This window comes from Mercenaria mercenaria, chromosome 16 (genome assembly GCF_021730395.1).
Source record: "Mercenaria mercenaria strain notata chromosome 16, MADL_Memer_1, whole genome shotgun sequence".
NCBI lineage: Eukaryota > Metazoa > Mollusca > Bivalvia > Venerida > Veneridae > Mercenaria > Mercenaria mercenaria.
Genome location: NC_069376.1, coordinates 67,721,981 through 67,736,947, shown reverse-complemented (window position 1 = coordinate 67,736,947; position 14,967 = coordinate 67,721,981). Strand labels below are relative to the sequence as shown.

Genomic DNA, 14,967 nt, shown 5'->3' with positions numbered 1-14,967 from the left:
CGAAAACATACGGGGGAGTGCTACTTCCGGATTTTTATATTGAACATAACTTTCATCACTGTCATATTAAACATCTGTAATATAATGCTAAAATAACATTTTCTTAAAAGACAAATCATTGCATGTGCGCTAGAAGGACCCTTTTTGTCAGCTGAATCTTGTTTTCACTTTTTCCCCGACAGTTTTGATAGCACTCAAAGCAAAATGGGCAGTGCCACTTTGACGAATGAGCCTACGTTAATTCTGTGAACAAGCGATTTCACTGGCTGAACTATAACGTTTTCGGAAATCCGATACGGTGCGAACGCAGAGAAAAACTGGCCATCGTCAGATTTTCGTGTACGAGAAGATCGAGATTTTAATCAGATTGACAAGTTATCTGCACGGCTAGACACATATAACTGGACACGATAAAAAGCAAAAGTTCAACAAAATACAACGGATCAAAGAGTGAAGACACAATACAATTGAATACGGAGTACTAATACCGATAAATGTAAGGATACATACAAACAAATATAATTCAAAACTATTCCGTCAATTAAAACTAAACAAATGAAACTTTACTTTGTTGCATGGTGATATGAATATAGCGGACCAGTAACAGTGAATATTTCGATCAATTTTGTTATGGGTAGGAAATGTTACAGTTTGCTGATAACAGTGACAAAATCAATGACACTGTGTATTTTTTGAATCACATGAGACCTCAAGATGAGGAATAAAATGTCCTCTGCTAAACGTTTATTCTCTTCAATATTTTCACAGTAAGTAACAAATAGTTCCAACTGTTATTTCGTAGTTTGGCTTTAGTTGTTGGATATCCATCATTGTTTCTTTTGGGGAAAATATTTTCATCCGTTGTTTGTATGTAATGTAAATGTAAATGTATATGAAAAAGAAATGTTATAATTATGTGAGTATAAGTACACTCGATAAAGCGTTTTCAAAAAACATCTCTTGTAAAAGATAACATTAAATCTTTGTGGATTTAAACTAACAGTATGTTAACTGTAAACACAAGGTAAAGACGGATATAAATTGTGTTCCCTATATCAACAGAACACTAACTGAAATTTGATGCGTAAATATAAGCCCCGATTTAACTTTATAGTAATTGAAGTTGCTTTAACTCTTAAGCTCTATGGGGGGCACAGTGTTTTAGTCACAGTTGTCGCTTTCAGATTATTTTAAACAGTTAATTCTCGTATAAAACTCCTTCCCCGATTTCAAAATTCTTGCTTTTACAATAAGTTCTGTTTCGCCAAATATCAATATGGCATCAAACTCTTTGTCTTTCAGTTTGTTTCCCTCTTTATGTTCAATCTCCAGTTGTCCAACTTTTTTACATGACGATTCTGTAGTAAACTCGGGATTTGAATCTGTAGAACGATAGATGCGTATGCAAGTTTCGTCTAAAGAGCCAGGAAGATAATTCCGCTTTACTTCATGGCCATGCTTTAACGTGTCCCCTATTTTTACAAAAATATCAAATATGTTATCAACCTTCTTCTTGCCACCAATGATTTCCATTAACGATGCTGAGTATTTCGTATCATCAAATGACACTGTCTTGGCAATTCCATATGTAAAGTTCATGACCCTTGCAGACACAGCGTCTGGCTCATGACCAAACCGTACAGCTCCTTTCAAAACAACTAAGCCTGCTTCCTCTGGTACTATGATGGTTTTAGAAGAAACAGCTTTCTTAATTTTCTCTTGAACATACGTGCTTTCTCCAAAACCGCCAACCAAAATAATTGAACTTACACCCTTCATTCCAGGTTCAGAAAGTAGCATATTTACGTGCTTGGTAACGTTGTCAATCGGTTCATCAAACCAACTTCTGACAATAGCAGGGTCGATTTTCATTTTGTCTCTTCTGATGGAAATCTTATTCCCAAGCTGAAGCGACGCCATTTTATCCATTAGAGAGGTATGTTCTTCCTCTTCGCAGATTTCTTTCAGGATTGCAGAAATTCGGAAAATTATATGGTCTTCTGTTTTTGACGTAACGGATCTCTTTTTAATTTCAAACTCTCTTAGCAGGTCAAAATATTCTGCCATTTCTTCTTTCTTCAGTTTCTCTAGAGCGGTTTTTCCGAACAACTTTTCTAACCATGTCATATAGTTGTTGTCGACGTACATGCCACCCCAAGGACCACCACTAGATTTATGCAATTCTTTTAACGTTCCGTCTTTATTCTTTTCGTGAACAGATATGTCAGCTGTACCACCTTGACAAGGTAGAGAAAATTGATTATCAGCTTATTCTTTTAATGAGAGAATATAAATAAATGTCAATGAAATAATCTTTTAAATAAAGTATGATAAAAAGCACTTCCACAGTTGACGGTTGTTTTCCCAATATTGACAGTTACTACTGTTCCATGTAAAACAATTCGATATTTTTGTTCTAATACCGGAATCAAATATTCCTTTAGACAGTTAGATTATCATTGAGCAGTTTATGAAAAGGGCAAAATATATAACAGCTACTTTTAGAATTTCTCGATTTATCACTGCTAGTTAACACTGTCAACTAAGGTAGACCTGGGGCCGTATTCATAAAGCATCTTAAGTATAAGTTTTGACTTAAGTTTAAGATTTTACTTAAGTTTGTGGGGATTTCAACTTAAGTCTAAGTAAAAACTTAAGTTCTAGTCATAAAACAGCTAAAACTTAAGATACGTAAGAAATGACTTAAGTCAGAAAATAAAATAGCGTGGTGAGTACGATTAAAGTATTGTTTTCAGATAAAAGCACATTAAACATAATTGTGCAAGTTGTATCTGTCTGAAATTAATGTGTTTTTTTAAATGTTTTCGTCCACAATAAAAAACAAGAATTACTTATTACGTTGCTTTATGAATAACTAATATACTTATTATGAGTAAAATGAATTTCTAACCTATTAAAGTAATACTTAAGTAAATAATCAATTTCTTATACTTATGCTTAAGATGCTTTATGAATACGGCCCCTGATCTAATAGTTAGAGCACAAATCTGTTGATACACGGGACTTTTGCGTTTATAGTAAAATTAAAATTGCCTATAAACTGTATTTCACAATGGCCCAGAAGTGGATCCCTGTCTATCATATCAGCCGGAGACCTCCAGCACCAGCCTAATTGGCATACCTCGGGTCTATTACATGAATGTAATGCAAAACACATGTTTATTAACAGTATAATACTTGATTAGCATCATGTTTTTATTTATTTTAAGATACAATCAACGCAGTTGTAAAATAACAACAATGTATTGATATCTGATAATTTATTTAAGCATAACTAACTCCTTCTTTCGGTGTACAATTTCCCATCATTAACCTTTTGTTACTGGCAAATGTCAAAATATCGGGCTGTAATAGCAAAACTTTTATTTTAGGTACAGAGCATTATTTGTGGTATTTAACTTATTTATAATACATTGATTAATGTGTAATATTTCTCGGCATAAACTTTCACTATACGCGGATTACGACTTGGATTCCTATATTTGCCTTAGTAGTCTGGTGAGTAAGTTCAAATAACTACGTACCACCCAGATCAACAACCATATACTTTGTGCCGGATCCGGAAAGAGCACCCTTTGCTTCTGTTGTAACTAACTGGCACCAAATGGAAGCGGCTTCAGGCTCTAAAGCAAGTTTTAGGCGATCTTTGTCAATATCCGCCTGAAATACAAGGAAACGCATAAACAAAAAGGAAAATCCCAATACAATATGCATTTAAAGTTCATGTTGATGATACCAAGTTCCATTTGAATTGGAAGGACACTATACTGTAGAAGTGTCGGAGTACACAAGATGCAGTTGATGTATGGCCTTGCATAACCAAAACAAAAATTATGATCATTCATTAAAGTCCCGACAATATGTGCATGACCACTTCACGTTGACTATGTATACCACATTTCATTTGAATTAGATGGAAACTGTAGGAAGAGTTGATTACACAAAGTACGGAGGTATTTCTAATTTTTGCAAAAGTTCAAAAATGGAGAATAACTCACGAAATAATGATTGGACATGTAAGTCCCCAAAAATGAGTGTCCACGCCCTGTTGATGATGTACAATACTATTTGAAAAGGTAGAAAACTGTAGGAGAAGTGGAGTACACAAGGTTCAGATGACACGAAAGTCACAATGAGTGACGGACGGACGGACGGCCTGGCGTACGGACAGTTCAAACACTATATTGCTCCAGGATGTTCAAAATCATCTGCATAAAATACCCTAAAATCTTTAAACTGTTCCTGTTTTTGATCTAGGAATCAGGGCTTTACACACGTCACAAACCTATTGACGAGAAAAGAGAAATGAAGTTATGACTTTTGAGTATGACCATGACATTTACTTAGTATGCTATGGATGTAGGTGGTGCGCGCGGAATTTCGTCTCATTGCCAAGTCATATTAGAAATCCATGATAAACGGTGAGTTATATAGGCCGAACAAGAAATAAGCCATGTTCAGCTATTACCTTCATTTGTGACTTTGACTGTAGTGTAAAGAGCTACATTTTGTCAATCGACAATCAAGCTGAAACTGCTAGCTTTCCTATTTTCACATTAGGATCTCAGTAAACTCATTACCTGTTCAGCAGCTTCTCTCATGAATTGTTTTGCGATGTCGTCCCAAATTGCTGGAACCGTTATCACATATTGTATATCTGTTTCTTCCACACCGGTTGTTTGTTTATTAAGCTGCTCTAAGAAATGGTCTTTAAGATATCGGATTGACATGGAAAATATGGTCATTGCTGGCATCTTGGTTCCATTTATATCCTCAATAGTTGTTGCTCTTGACAAGCTCTGCAACGTAAGTAAAATTCTATGAAATAGGTTATTTACCTACTTATAAATACGTAATGCCATTAGTTAATATAACAAAAAGACAGTATTGACTATTCAAAATGGTTACATTATAAAAAGTCTAATGATGTATATCATTTTACACAAATGTTACTGGCATCTTTCCCAAACAGAAATTATCATTAGATATAAAGTTCTTTTCAGATGTTATAATGTTAAAACAACTCTGTTGTATGTAGAGTCGCATTGACAAGTATTGACAAGTATTTTGGTAAAACAGCAAGTTTTTCAAAGATAGAGGATGATGACGTCTTTTTAAATCGTCAGCGGGAACATACCCATTCCGCGAGAATCGAAATTTTGGCTTCTCTTCATAGCCTTACGTTCATTAAACTTACTAAATGCCCTTGTCAACTAGTTTAAGTTTGTTTCTGTCCGTTTATAAAGTAAATTGTACTTGAAGAAAACTTACAGGTACAATGTTTGTTACATTTTCCTAAAAACAAATTGATTTCACTTTCTTGCGAAAAGATGTTTTAACTGTGGATAATCAACCTACCTCGTTATTATGCAGCAACATTTTGAATCGTCGGAAAAACAACCATCCCCTGTGTTTATTGTCTTCTGCGAGACTAGCATATTTATTTTCAGCTTCGAATCCAAACGAATGGAACTCTTTTTTATCGTTCAGTAGAACACAAGTCGGTGTCTTGAGGGAGATCAGTTTCTCTGATCCTGCATTCCATCCCTGATTTGTTTGTACTTTAAGTGGGTCGTCACGAAAAGAAAATGAATAACCACTATATGTTGTTCCGAAGTCAAAGGCAGCCACAAGAAGATGACTGGATAATTTTGATTGTGCCATGAATTGTATCTGAAAATAATTTGAAATGCAATAACGTATATACACTTAACAAAATTCCTAACTGGTCAGTTTATATTGCGTTACTATATGTATTTACAAGAAATTTCACATACCGATATTTGAATAGGTACTGCAGCTAATTATTGATTTAGTTTTGAACGACTCACAGCCAGCGTAACCGCATTAGGCGTTTTGTCCAATATTGCATATTTTGCACGTGCTGGGCATGTGCACCAATATGCACTTGTTAGTGAACATTTTTGGCATTACTGACGAAAGTCCTACTAGAAAAACACGTATCATTGTAAAATTGACACAAGAACAACGCGCTCGGGCTGTCGGAATTTTACAACAAAACTCAAAATCAGTCACTTCAATGAATTGCCCTTCGGCTGAATTTTGCCAAAAGAGCGCGTATGGTAGATAATCAACGATTGGAGGTTCTTGTAAACGGAAATAAGGTTAGAAATGGAAATAACCATAAAAGTAATAGCTACAAACTAATTATATCATAATTCTTTTGAAATTGCAAACATAATTACACACGTGTCGTAAATGTGTCCCGGCTAGCAACATTCCGACAGCTCTATCGCGTTGCTTTTGTGTCAATTTCACCATAATATGTGTTTTTCTGGTAGGACTTTCGTCAGTAATGCCAAAAGTGTAAACGAACACGTGCATGTTGGTGCACATGCCCTGCACGTGCAAAATATGTAATGTTAGTCCGCCTAATGCGGTTACTTTGGCTGTGAGTCGCCAAAAATAAATCAATAATTAGCTGCAGTACCTATTCAAATATCGGTATGTGAAATTTCGTGTGAATACATGCATTATTAACAAAATAGTAATACAATTTAAACTGACCAATTAGGAATTTTGTTGAGCGTAGATGTAGTGATAAACGTGTACAGAGCTCAAACATTAATATTAGGCCGATTAGAATGACTGTATTTTCGTGGAAACTGGGATGTCTGATCATGTTGACATTTATTCCTTTTGAATTGTGCGTTATATGGTCACTTCTGCCGCAAACAAAACCTAAATTGTTACAAGACATTAGATATCAGTACGACCTATATGTTTCAATTGTTTGTCAGTTCACTGCATGCAAAATGTCCTCCTCTAAAGACAAATCGTTATCACGTGACCTATTTTCCCATTATGAACTTTATGATAATACCTTGATAATACGAAGATACTATAAAATGACACGGTACTGTGTTCACAACTTTATCAGCTTTTATTATCGTTTTATAATTCTGTCTATCTTTTAACTGTATATTTTATGGCTTTAAAACATAGCTAAACCAAGGTATTACATTTTAAAAACAAAGTGTGGTCTAAGCTCATCTAAATATATCAACTACTGTGCATACTGCTACAGTAATTCAATAAAATGTTTATGTACTAAACACTCATGGTTTTGTATTGAGAGTACTCTGTGTATAAAGCACAATGAATAGGACTGATGGTGTCTCCGTGGCCGAGTAGTTAAGGTTACATTTAACCGCTGTTGATTAGCAACTTAGCTTGGGGTAAATAGCCTGTCCTGTGAGGAAGCCATCCACCTGGGTTACAAATAGGTAAGTGAATCTACGAAGGTCTTTGAAATAATGACTGAAAGGGCACCTGAGGTTTCACTCCACCAGCTGAAGCTGGACAGTCGCATTATGACCAATAATTGAGTCGGACTGTCGTTAATCCCTGACCACCCCACATACACACAACAAAAAGACTTCATTAGCCAGAGAAAAAAAATGTGTTTAAATCACTATAATACAACTTTTACTATGAACCCTGGATTCAAAGACCATTCGCTCTTGGAGACCGCTTTTGAATGACCACTGAGTGGTTGCTTAGAATAACTTTGTATCTTTTTCATACAAAATGGACAAGAGCTGTCAGTTGACAGCGCGCTCGACTATTCTCAGTGCTTGATAGTATAATATCAGCTATGAGTAAAACTTTAACATTGCAATAAGCATATTCTAAGTCGAAAAGGGGCCATTATTCAGTCAAAATGCTTGATAGAGTTGCCTCCTCCTTTTTACAGACTGGGGTCATGATGGTAAACAAGTATGCAAAATATGATAGAGATATCTCAATACTTCCTGGTTCAATTCTTTGAAAACCAAATCACCTAAGATTAAATCTTCAACAGGTATAAATTATAACATGTACTGTCTTGCTAACTGTAAAGAGCGGGGTTTCTTTCTTATAAAGTAAATAGAGAATAATTTGTTTTTAGAAATTTGTCGTTTGTAAAAATAAACATATTCGCATACAATCATTTGCGGTGTTCCGTTAGGACCAGCGCTTGCACGTGCGGAGGGAACGACGGTACGGTGGCGAAGCGCGACAGTACGATGGTGATAACACGATAGTACGATGGTGAAGACAGTACTACCACCGTAGTGTCACCACCTTATTGCCATGCTTCGCCATCGTACTGCCTCGCTTCGCCATAGCACTGTCGCGCTTCACCATCGTAGTGTCACCAACGTACTGTCGCGCTTCGCCATCGTACTGTCACGCTTTGCCATCGTATTATTGTCCCTTCGCGCTTCGCGTTCACAGGGAGCAGGCGATAGCCCTAACGGAAATTAAACAGGACGCACATACAGTCATTTAAGGTATTAGATCCATAATTACAATAAACCTACTTTGACTTAAAAAAAATAGGGGGCATAGATTCAAGCCTCACTTGGACCTTTTTTTCTTGTATTCCTTTTGTTTTGTAGTAAGTTTTAACTTTTTCACGACTTATTATTGATTTATTGTACAAAAGTGGAACAATGTAGGGTTAACGCACGTTTTTTTGTGTAACAACATCTGCAGAATGCCAAGGGATTGGTTGGTGAACGAGCCCGTAGGGCGATTGCACCAACATAGCCCTTGGGGTTCTGCAGATGATGTTTGACGAAACAAACGTGTGTTATCGCTATTCTTGCATAAAACACAACTAGTGCTGGAAATATCGGAAAAAAACAAGACAATTCATCTGACATTAGACGATCGAAGTCGGCCGTTTCAGGTTGTTATGGACACATGTTTTATTTATGCATTTCCAGGGCCTACAGAAACAGTGCACATTTTATACATGTCGAACGGACATTCTTGTTGTAGTAATTTTTTTAATATTAAATATATGTAAAATAAGTAAAATAGGACTTCCCCTTTTTCCAATATATCGGCAGGAACTTTAGCTTTAGAGGCTCGGAATTATGAAAAAAGGGCATAAACGGCATCCTATCTTTACACAACTTGGTTTATATTAATAGTCTGTCCCTTACGCTTTTTAAATGTAAACATTATCGTTTAATAGAAATTGGTATCGATACCTATATTCTTCATATCGTTAAAAATGAAATCTCTAGGCCTGTAACTAGAAACATTTGCTTTGCACACCACCCCATCGCGATCAAAGTTTGATAAACACAAAAATTTGAATTTTTCCAACATCGATATATAATCAACTTAGATTGGATTTATAAACTCAAACATGGTTGGTGAGATCTACAAATAAATTGAAAAATATATAATAAATACCGTCTGTTCATCAAATGTTCATTTACTATGGAAACATCCTTCAACTTTACGCTTCGTCATGTTTATGCTTTACATTACACACCATCACTACATCAGTAGACTGCATAGATGTGTCAAGTAGACGCAAACATTTTTTAAAAGTTTTAGTGTAAGATTTAAAGTTAGCATGTCAACTTTCTCGATTCAAATCAATTTGGAAAACGAAATTGTATTTTTGTAAATGTTGTTTGCCTATTATTTTCAGGGATTAAATCGCGGCCTGTAAACTTACTTTGAGTCAAATACGCGTAACAATAAAATAATACGGAACGTCAATGCAGTCGCGTATCAAGAGAGGTAGCACTTATTACAAGTTAAAGTAAAGTTAGGTTGAAAAATGATATTTTTAATAAAAATGCAGATGAAAAGATTTCATAAATCTCGGACCTATCGACTTCGGCCTAAATTGATTCGGGATCCATAATTTGCTTACGTTGGACCCGCAACAGCATATTCAGAACGTTCACCAACAGCGCGTGCTCACGAGAATCTCCTTGTTTGTACACGTTTTTTCCCCTGTTTGTGCATGCCCGAAATCGGCAAAAAACAAATGTTTTATGCAAGAATTTCAATTGATAAGTGATTTCTTGCTGTTCAAAACGAACTTATCTCTGAACTAGAAGGGAACAGAGTTAGATATCTTAAAAATACTGAGTTTCATGTGGTAAAAGTTCTCTATTTCTGACATTACTCTAGATTACATATTGTGGAAGAAATGTAGGTAGGTTTTACTTCTGCCCCAAGGTCATTTTGGAATGAAGTGAATAAATTTTAAACAGTCCCAAAGTACTCGACCTTAAATTTCAATGTTGGAATTTGAATTCTGCCTAATTAAATCCTTTTATTTTAGGAACCCTAGAAAAAATGATATTGACAGTTTTATTTTGTGTTTTATAATTGTTTACAAATAGTGTGACGTTTCTTTTATCAAGATTAATGGTATAATGAATTCTCTGCAAACGTTTTAGACAGTGGCCATCACTTTGAACTTTGTCTCTACTTGGCCTTGAGGAAATATCATAAATTATACAAAATTCATAAAAATAAAGACACGGTAAAAGCGGTTTAAAAATTACAACACAGAGCGAAACAAGGTCAGCTATAAGAGTATACAAAGCGAATGCCTTATTTTAAACATTGCTATTAGGGGTCTAATACCTTAAGACAATTTTTTAGAAAAAGTATTTAAACACTTCTGCAATACAACTGATCAAATCAGAAGGACATATTTAGATTCATGAGAATACTACTTTTAAAAAACTTGCACTTCAACATGGTACTGGTTTTAACTGTTGGAGACTGTAAATGTTGTATAAAATTGTTTTTGCTGACTTGTAAGATTAAAAGTTTACTTTGAAAGAACGGCTTTAATTATGTGTGGGAATATCCAGAATCTGTAAACAATAAAGGTTTTATTCCTATATATTAACCAAAAGAGTATATAATAAACTGTTTTACACAAAACTGGCATAATGAGAAAGACTGAATTTATTAAACCGTGGTAAAGATCCATTTGTATCTGATATACCTTGATACGAAGCCAAGTTCAAACTGGCATATATGGTGTGAAGAGAGCTGTTAGAGGGTGAACGATACTGTACATACTACAAATTCCATGATGTTGGGGACGGGTATAATTTTATTTTAATATGTCCCTGTTATGCTGATATAAGAAATATGTATATAAAACGATGTTATTACATAAGAATAAATGCCTATAAATTAGAACTGCATTGTCACACAGACTTTCTTTATCAATGACTAACACAGAATAATTCATCATCTGTATTTGTCAAATATGAACGTGCTGTTTAACTGTGAATTTTTTTTTGCTGTTTCATTATGCTCAAATGAAGTGTATATTTTACGGTGTACACATGTAAAAGTCTAAATACATTATCTGTTCTGTTCTGTTTAAAGCTTACAATATGAAATAGAATTCATCTTACAAAAATAATCATATGTATTTTATCCATTTCCGCAACAATTCATGTTCCCCACATGTAATCTCAAATACGGACAAAAGCGAAAATACCAACGGCTCTTCTTTGGTGCAGAAGAATATATTTGATTTATTTTTCATATTGAAGATATTTTTTACTTGTATCTCAGTAATTATCCGAAAGCATAGAAGAAAAGATATATTTCTTGGTCAGCATAGAATTAGAAAATATTCTGTACTTTCGCTTTTAACACAAAAAAATGCAATTTTACCAATATCTAAATGTAAATAAATGCAACATCTTGACAAAAAATAAAACTGCTGAAAATTAAAATACCGTACAAGATGTTTAAAACATTTTTCTAAAGTTGTTATATAGCAGAAAAATTAACTTAAATTGGTTTTGCCAGTTTAATCTGAAATGCCGAGTGAAATAAACTTCCTCAATGAATTCTTGGAGACTCTCGGATTGTTTACTAACGTTGGTGTTCAGATAAATTGATAATATCTGTAAAAAGACAGTAGTTAACACATCAGAAATATGGACTTCCTTATCATTTATATTTAATATATGAATTTATCTTCTTCTTGGACGAAAAAAAATAATACAGTACTCGTTTTAACATTAAAATAAATATGCAATCGCTACCCGACACTCCATTTGAAATAAGCTCTTCAGCTGATTTGGTCTAACTTCGAACTTTGGTGTACATGTACATTCCTGGGAAAGTACAAGCGGATTAGGACCTTCAAACCATTTAAACAGTCCTGTTTGAAACTGAGTTAGGCAGTGAACGGTCCTTGAGAGGTTTAATATAACATGATTTCAGCTGATACTGCAGTCAAACATGCTCTTGCGACCACCTATAAGCGCGACCACCTATCCAATGAAACCGGCATGTTTTAGATACCTTGCATTTGTTTATATAACAACCCTTTATTGAACGGCCCATATGACCTGCAGCCACCCCGCAGGGTCTCGGCCTTAAGCCAGTATTTGAAAATCAGCCTTCGTACAGTCGGACGTTTAGACTTGATAAGAAATACCCATAATTCATTGTCATGCCCTTTTAAAAATGCTTTTACAATGTTTTTAAATTGGGTTAATCTTTTTTAAACATTTTCATCAGTGCTTATGTTTCAGATGCAGATAGTAAGCAATAATTCTTTAATTCTACTAGGTCTGACTGTATTACTTTACGACAATAAAATGTATGTTATCTTATGGAAAATAGTTTTTATTTGTTTAAATATACCTATCTCGCATTCGTTCGTCCAATCTATTTAGCAGCAAATTAAAGAATTATGGCCATGCATGCTGAGTCGCGACTACACAATTGAACATGTGGCTACAGTCATGAAAAGTACTATCAGTTTAACTGATTATTACAAACGTTTCCCCATATCTAAAAAATTAAATACTTCCTGATTCATTTCTTTGAAAACCAAATCAATATTATATTACGCTTCAGTGTAACATGCACCGTCCCGTTCGAAAGAAATGTCCGCATATTTTCTTTTATATTACATTGAAAACAATTTGACTTTGTTTCCGAAAAAAATAAGATTTGACCGAATTATCGCTTAATACCCACAAATGAATTGATGCACATATTTGCGTTAAACTGTATACTAGTACGTATGCAATCATTAGAAAACAAATTAAGACTTTTTAATTATACGACTTAATTCATCAAAGCTGAATGATATATCTAGATTATAGGCATTTGTCAATATTGATGTGCGAAACAAGTGCATTATACAAGAGACATTTTTAGAAAATATCGTTTATCGAATCTGTACTTTCGTTTTCAACTCTTGAAATAGTTAAGTAACAGTGATATTTACCAATACCCTAAAACTAAACCTAAATAATACAATACTGTATTAAATATTCTAAATAATAAAAATGATTATATGATGGAAAATGTTACTTACCTTGCCTTTTGTCAGGTCAAACCTAAACGCAAATCTTTTCCAAATACGGAAACAACTTCCTGGTTCAATTATCTGAAAAATGCTATTCAGGTAATACGGTACTTTAACACGTGGGCGCTTCCTTTTCAGGCCATTAGAATTCTTCTATCATTTATTTATATTTTTGTTTTGTAATTAGTGGGTAAATGTGGTAACATTCGACTATGACTATTAAATATGTTATATGCTATATGCAAATATATACACAAAAACAAACGCCTTCAAAAATATATTCACACACACACTCTTGCTTTCACTGTTATGCACATAGAACATATTTAAAATTTTCCACGTAAACCTAATTGTTTCATCTTAAACCATAAATTATCACTCTTGTTATTACATACTCGTTTCTACTCCTCGTTTAGTTATAATGGTACCGGACATGTCAATATTTTCCATACATTGAAGCCAGAGTTACATATCGGGTGCGTGACGTAATTTTATGTGTGTCGTTGATAATTCTTTTATTTAGTTAAGCATTGTCAATCTTATTCAGGCTTTTGAACAAATTCATAATATTAACATTTCTTTTATACGTGTAGATACGTATGTAATAAAAAGGTTATTACCTCTGCATCGGAAAATATGCACTCGTTCTTCAGCGGAAGAATATTGCGCTTCTAATGTCGCGCAATGTTTCCGCTGCAGATCTCGTGCATATTTCCCTATACGAAGCCAATAACCTTTAATTAATGCCTGTGAAACAATGACAGAAAAGAAGTATATCATTGCTGCAGTGATTCAGAATAAGCTATGTTGGACAGGTGTCTGGCTTTGAAACAAAGACTATGATGTCAAATGCCCAGACGACCATGCCGACTGCACAGTGTCTCTTCATCGTATTGCTCTAGAAATAATGGAGAAGCATGCTGGGGACATTACAATAATCAGAAAAGAGTTGTCTGGTGTTCTAACTGCCACCGTGAACTGCTTTGCTGGGGACTGTAGCTGTCGGCGTCACTCATACGTCTGTGCTGGAGGTGTACAATCTTACGGTTTGAGCGTTAAATGTTTCTGACAAGTCATAAAACACCAACCTGAGCAATGAAGAAAATGGCTTTGTGTTGGGATTAACGTCGCACCGACACAACTGTAGGTCATATGGCGACTTTCCAGCTGTTATGGTGGAGGAAGACCCCAGGTGCCCCTCCGTGCCTTATTTCATCACCAGCGGGTACCTGAGTAGAACCACCGACTTTCCGTAAGCCAGCTGGATGGTTTCCTCGCAGCCATTTAGTACAGGAGATAGTGAAAATGAAGCTAAGACCCTCCGCTGTAGAAGAGATAAAACTACATACCTGTACGCAAAAATGTGAAGCTGTCAACCGCTCGATCAGTGTATCTCTGCCAAAGCACGTCACCATCTCCAGAAATATACGCGGCCGGTTGGCATCACAATTCGCCGCCTTATAAGACCCCTAATAGTAATGTTTAAAAATTGGCATTTGCTTGGTATATTCTTGCAGTTGACTGTGCTTCACACTGTGTTGCAATTTTTTAAAAACTTTTACCGTGCCGTTTTTTAAAAAAAATGTGTAATTTATAGTATTTCCTCACAAATTTCAAAGTGATGGCCTCTATCCGAAACGTTTGCAGATAATTCATTATACCTTATTTTTTATAAAAGAAACATCCAACTATTGGTAAACAATTATAAAACTTAAAATAAAACTGTCAATATAATTTTTTCTAGGGTGTCTAAAGTAAACTGATTTAATGAGACAGAATTCTAACTCCAACATTGGAAGATTAAGGTCGAATCCTGCGGGTCT

General features: G+C 34.9%; 1 protein-coding gene across 1 annotated transcript; it reads right to left on the bottom strand.

The window, feature by feature from the left end:
* Positions 1–462: 462 nt before the first annotated feature.
* On the bottom strand, positions 463–13,285 carry LOC123540822 (heat shock 70 kDa protein 12A-like). Its single transcript, XM_045326137.2, has 5 exons — positions 13,154–13,285; positions 5,380–5,694; positions 4,602–4,820; positions 3,546–3,681; positions 463–2,237 (listed from the first exon to the last, which is right to left on the bottom strand). Exons 2-5 carry the CDS (start codon positions 5,683–5,685, stop codon positions 1,186–1,188), a joined length of 1,713 nt encoding a protein of 570 aa, XP_045182072.2. The 5' UTR covers positions 5,686–5,694; positions 13,154–13,285; the 3' UTR covers positions 463–1,185.
* Positions 13,286–14,967: the final 1,682 nt, after the last annotated feature.

Coding starts and splice junctions, on each gene's coding strand:
- LOC123540822 (XM_045326137.2), bottom strand. CDS start 5,685: ATGGCACAATCAAAATTATCCAGTCATCTTCTTGTGGCTGCCTTTGAC. Junction 4,821..5,379: donor TGTTGCTGCATAATAACGAG/GTAGGTTGATTA, acceptor CTTACGTTGCAG/AGCTTGTCAAGAGCAACAAC. Junction 2,238..3,545: donor TATGGTTGTTGATCTGGGTG/GTACGTAGTTAT, acceptor TACCTTGTCAAG/GTGGTACAGCTGACATATCT.